The sequence below is a fragment of the Mus pahari genome, chromosome 10, assembly GCF_900095145.1.
Source record: "Mus pahari chromosome 10, PAHARI_EIJ_v1.1, whole genome shotgun sequence".
NCBI lineage: Eukaryota > Metazoa > Chordata > Mammalia > Rodentia > Muridae > Mus > Mus pahari.
The window spans coordinates 116886210-116892467 of NC_034599.1; the positions used below are offsets into that span (position 1 = coordinate 116886210).

The 6258-nt window shown below is 34.9% G+C and overlaps 1 protein-coding gene across 2 annotated transcripts in view; it reads left to right on the forward strand.

The window, feature by feature from the left end:
* Nucleotides 1–5855, forward strand: part of LOC110327761 (zinc finger protein 431-like) — a 28464-nt gene extending 22609 nt beyond the window's left edge. For both annotated transcript variants that reach the window (XM_029543674.1, XM_029543675.1), the window contains 3 exons: nucleotides 2042–2168; nucleotides 2370–2430; nucleotides 3578–5855. In XM_029543674.1, the coding sequence (XP_029399534.1) occupies nucleotides 2042–2168; nucleotides 2370–2430; nucleotides 3578–4793 (1404 nt within the window). In that variant the 3' untranslated portion in view covers nucleotides 4794–5855. The remainder of the gene's footprint in view (nucleotides 1–2041; nucleotides 2169–2369; nucleotides 2431–3577) is intronic.
* Nucleotides 5856–6258: the final 403 nt, after the last annotated feature.

The window sequence follows — 6258 nt, forward strand, 5'->3', positions numbered from 1 at the left end:
GGAAGGAAGGAAGGAAGGAAGGAAGGAAGGAAGGAAGGAAGGAAGGAAGGAAGGAAGGAAGGAAGGAAGAAAAATCCACAGAGAGTTAAAGAGAAAAGAAGCCAGCAGTTTTCAGTCACAGAATAAGCAAGAGACTGTTAAGTATACAGAAGCCATCAGCAAGCATTCAGTATAGAAAGCGAGAAGGCCAGAGACCACCAGTCCTTAAAGCTACATCCAATGCTTTGACCCAATTCAAACCACACCAGGCTGGGATGGTTCATGGCATTTGAGGTAATATCTATTATTGATATTGAGCAACATTGATGTTGGAAAGATATAACTTGTTTTCTGATTTTACAAGATGTGATCAATTGATTATCTTGAGTGTCAGAATAAACTTTGGACATTTGAACCGTGTACAGGCTATTGCAGACTATTAGCATCATTAAAATTAGACTCAATGCATTTTCCTAATAGGATGACCATGAGCCTATAGTGACTAGATCTGAATGTAGCTGATTGAATCAAAGATATCCTAAATGAGGATGATACCTTTGAACTCTTGTCTCTCCTTTGTGGCTTTCTTTGGGGTGCTTGTGAAAGTTTTTGTAGAAGGAGCCATTCTAGATTCCTTATTGGGAATGGGATTTGAGTGTCTATAGACTCAACCCATGGCCTGGGTTTTGTGTGTGTGTGTGTGTGTGTGTGTGTGTGTGTGTGTGTGTGTGTGTGTGTGTCTATTGTGTTGTGGTTGAATCTCCTCAGTCAGCTTCCTTCTCATGCTGGCACAGCCTTTACCATTATAGACTTTGTCCCTAAATCACATGAGATACAATAAAAGCAATTGCTATTCAATGCTAAGCTAATTTGCTATTCTGGTGTTTTTATATTTTTAATTTTGTATTGTTGTTGTTTGTTTATATTTTGAAGACAAAGTTTCTCTGTGTAGCCCTGGCTGTCCTGAATGGTATGTAGACCAGGCAGGCCTTGAAGTTAGAAATTCACCTGGTTTTGGCTCCCAAGTGCTGGGATTAGATGTGGGACAACATCCCTGGCTGTTGTTGTTGTTGTTGTTGTTGTTTTTATATTATTAAATGGAATGTAGGTTTTTGTACATGTCAAACATATGCTCTTTTGCTGATCTTCATTCACATCTAGAATTTTGAAATTTGGCAGAGACTATAGTCTATTTCTCAGGATGGCATTCATTCATGACGTTAATACTATCTGAGCCTTCTGAATCATTGAATTTCACATATGTGATATCTTTCCTACATGTTGTGTTTGTTTTGAAAATTTTTTAATAAATATGAATGTTTTGCCTATATTCATGTAGTCCTCAGGACACATATTCCTCAGAGCTCTGCCTCTCAGAGGCACTTCCTTCATGGTTGTGCTAACTGGTGCACCACACTCCATTAGTTCTAAAGCTGTTTGCTGTTACTCTTCCATGGGCTTTGGCAAAAGATGGCCTCAGAACTCCCAAACTTGGAATAGTGGATAGTTGTGAGCCCCTATGTATGTACTGGCAATTGAGCTCAATTATTTGTAAGACCAGGAAGTGCTGTTGACTCCTGATCCATTTACATTGCTAATATTTTCATCGGTTCATTTGGTACTATTTAAACATGCATTCCCTTTTAGTTAAATCTTTATGTAACTATTTAAAGTGGGACACTTCAAATTTCTGGAAGATGAATGCAGAGCCAGAAAGGATGTATGAACTTTACTTAAGACCTCTGAGTTCTTTCCATCTTTTTTGTTTGTTTGATGTATTTTTGTAGGGAAGTCAGGGTCTTAATATGTATCTCTGGCTGTCCCTCACATACCAAGCATCCAACTCAATGAGATACATCTGCCCTTACCTGGAGAGTGCTAGGATTAAAGCCATGAGCCAATACACCCAGATTGCCAATCATTTTTTGTATTTGTTAATAGTTCATACGATATCTCTGATGTGGACTCAGTATGATCATTTTGCTTCTCTCTCAATGAAATATACATTTACAGTATTGCCACTATCATGTTTTCTATTCTACACATGTATGGGATATTTTAGAATGCAATGACCTATGATGATGTACATGTGAATTTCACTTGGGAAGAATGGGCTTTGCTGGATCCTTCCCAGAAGAGTCTCTACAAAGAGGTGATGCTGGAGACCTATGAGAACCTCACTGCTATAGGTAAGATAGTGAATTTTTCTTGACTTTTTAAAATAAAGGGAGAAATATTTCTTTGTTATTCATGATCTTCTGTTATTTCAATTAAGAATGAGAAAAAATGAGGTGAATAAATCAAACATTGTTCTAACATTCACTGAATATAGTAAGTTAAATTTTCCTTAATTTCCAATAATATATACATTTTCTGGTACTGCATTTTAGGATACAATTGGGAAGACCATTATACTGAAGAACAACTTCAAAGTTCTAGAAGAGGTGGAAGGTAATTTTCATGTGCAAGCTGGTACACATATGCCTCTGAGGAAATTTTACTCTGCTCTGGAAGTTAAAAAAAAAAAGCCACAACATAAAAAACTACTTCTTTAAGTGTATCAAAATAAAGTACTTCTTTAAGTATATTAATGATTATTATATTCTCATAAATCTATGTACCTCAGTGTCATCTGTCTGGTTTGTTTGAGAGGCATTCTTCTAAGAAAGGAGACAAGGAAACAATGCCTTAACAGATATCACTATTTGAATCATAACCCTATTAGAGCTGTGCTGTAGAACTTCCAATATGTCTCAGTTAAATATTTTTAAAAGTATACACTTTGAATAGGTGATAAATATATCTTCAAAATATTCTAATGAGAAAATAGTCCATAGTAAAGCTGGTATTACTTATATTCTTGTAGTAACATTGCTAAATGTAAATGTAGTGAGAGGGGCAGTTTACGAGAGTCGAGAATTAGATACCTTAATCCCTTACCACATGTCTGTGAGTAACAAAAATCCAACTGTGTGAATGCAATATGGAAACCTTTATTTTGTTATTCTTCTCTTAATGGGTATATCATATTTCACAATAGATACATACCATTGAGCCTAGGGATATTCAAGAAACAACATACCTCTCTCTCTCCTAGAAAAAATTAGAAGATATCTAATAGTTCCCACTTTGAGTAGACTTTCTAAATATGGTACAAGTTTGCAATTTGGAACATATATATAAACTCACACTGCAGAAAATCTCTATGGGTACTAGAAATATGGAAATTCTTCTGATTGTCCTGGTTCACTTTCAAATGTGGTGTGACTCAAAATATAGGAAAATTTATTAATTCATCAGTATGGTAAATCTCTTGGGTTTTTTCAGTTTTCTTCAAATATGCAAAAAAAACTTCATATAGAAAAAGAATGCTATAAATGTGAGCCATGTAATAAATGCTCTTGCCAGCACAGATATTGTCAAAGATGCATAAGAACCTATAATGAAGGGGGAACACATTGAATGTAAAGTGACACAATCCTAGAATCTGATTCCTCTTTACCATTAGACCAAATTATAATATTAATTCATACAGATAAAAAATTCAACAGTGTAATGAATGTTGTAAAGCTTTCACATGTGCCAATTATCTTTACAGGCATAAAAGAGGTCATACTGGAGAGAAACCCTATGAATGTAATCATTGTGGTACAGCCTTTGCAAGGCATGGTCATCTGCAAAGGCATAAAGGAACGCATACTGGAGAAAAACTTTATGAATGTAATCGATGTAGTAAAGTCTTTGCGTGGAACTGTCATCTCCGAATACATAAAAGAACACATAGTGGAGAGAAACCTTATGAATGTGATCAATGTGGTACAGCCTTTGCAAGTCATTGTCGACTTCAAAGGCATAAAAGAACACATACTGGAGAGAAACCTTATGAATGTAATCAATGTGGTAAAACCTTTACACAACACAGTACTCTACAAGTTCATAAAAGAATACATACTGGAGAGAAACCCTATGAATGTAACCAATGTGGTAAAGCCTATTCACGTCACAGTCATCTCCAAAGACATAAAAGAACACATACTGGAGAGAAACCTTATTCATGTAATCAATGTGGTAAAGCCTTTGCTTATCAAAATAGTCTCCAGTATCATAAAAGAACACATACTGGAGAGAAATCTTATGAATGTAAGCAATGTGGTAAATTCTTTCCATGCCGTAAGCATCTTCAAATACATAAAAGAACACATGCTGGACAGAAAGGATATGAATGTAATCAATGTGGTAAAGCCTTTGCTTTTCATAGTCATTTCCAAAGACATAAAAGACATATTGGAGAGAAACCTTATGAATGTAATCACTGTGATAAAGCCTTTGCAAGTCACAATAATCTTCAAAAACATATAAGAAGACATAATGGAGAAAAACCTTATAAATGTAATCTGTGTGATAAAGCCTATGCACATCATAGTCATCTCCAAACACATGAAAGAATGCATACTGGAGAGAAACCCTACAAATGTAATCAATGTGATAAAGCCTTTTCACAACAAAGTTCTCTACAAGTCCATAAAAGAATACATACTGGAGAGAAACCCTATGAATGCAACCAATGTGGTAAAGCCTTTACATGTCACAGATATCTCCAAAGACATAACAGAACACATACTAGAGAGAAACCCTATGAATGTAACCAATTTGGTAAAATATTTGTACAACATAGTACTGTCCACAGCATAAAAAAGGAAATATTTGAGAGAAACTCTATGAATATAATGTGTGGTAAAACCTTTGCAGGTCAAAGTGATTTTCAAAGGCATGAAAGAGTTCATACTGGAGAGAGACCTCATGAATGTATTTAATATGGTGAAGCCTTTGCATATTTCTATGGTCTTCATCGTCATGAAAGTATTCCTACCAGAGAGAAATTCTATGAATGTAAGCAGTGTGGTAAAGCCCTTGTGTTATGGGTCCACACAAGTCAAACACCAGATCAATGCAAATGACAAAAAATAATTGTAATAAAGCTGCTACTTATTAATCAGGACCTTAGAACATATTCTGGAGGTGAAATGCAGCCCATGTTATGGAGCTTTTAAGCTTGAAAAGCACAAATATCTGTGCCAAATTACAGCTACATTTTTCTACCAATCAGCATTTAGGGATAATAGCTTTTCTTATGTGATTAATCTATGTCAGTAGATGCAAAATGCATGTTTTACAATCTAATCAATCATATCAATTTGTTCTTTTGTAATTAGGAACAGTCATTATGTTTGGGAGAACCAAAGATGTTAACAAATGCTGTAGTTAGGATCAGTAATGTTTTAGGGAATAAAAGCCATGGTTAGCTTGATATGCTATGGATATGTATATATTATTTGATGGTCATTGCTTCTTTATGTTCATATTAGTTACCATTTGACAGTTCCTCTTAAAGTACTGTCTTCTAAGGGAATTATCTCAAGATGGTAATGTAACAGCAATGATATTATAACAGCAATGAGATTTATTAATTTTTTCTGTTGTTTGTGTGTAATGCGATTATTGGTTTTTAGGCCATGATGGATAGATGGAGATTGGGAAACAACTTTCTACTTTGACCTTCTTTCTATTGTGATAAAGATCAGGTTGCCAACTTTGCATACCACAGAAATTTTCCACAGGGCCGACTCACTGAGGTTCAAATCAGATTAATTGAAACATTTCATCTGTAAAATATTGTCTTCTTTTTAAATTGTAAACATATTGTCATCTAAGAATCAAGGAAAACGGGATGCTTTTAATAATAAATCCTACTTGCAAAAGAAAATGATATACTATTATCATGTTTTGTTTTGGGGAATGTGTTAGTTTATTCTTAGGAGTGAACTTTTGTCCATAACACTTTCTCAGAACCATAAACGATTGCCAGAAAATTGTCTCACTGGGTAAAGTGGTTACTGCTAACCTGATAACCTGAGTTCAATGTCTGGGAGACCCATATTACTCCTACAGGTTTTTTTTCTCTTATTTCTATACTTGGGCTATGGCATATGCACATACACCAGCACATACATAAATAATTTTAAAACACAAATGAGGGCCAGTGAGGTTGTTTGAACCAAATGACTTCCTGGGTTTCATTTCTAGAATTCACATAGGAAAGTAGAAATTAGCCACTGGTAATTTGTCCTCTCACTGCCACATGAGCACAGTGGGACAGATGTATATACACAAAAACAGTTCAAGCATTCTCTGAATGGATGAAATTAACAAAGCAAAGAAAATAACCAAATTATTGAGAACATATGACATTATTTGCAAATTTAAATTATTATTGCAGAC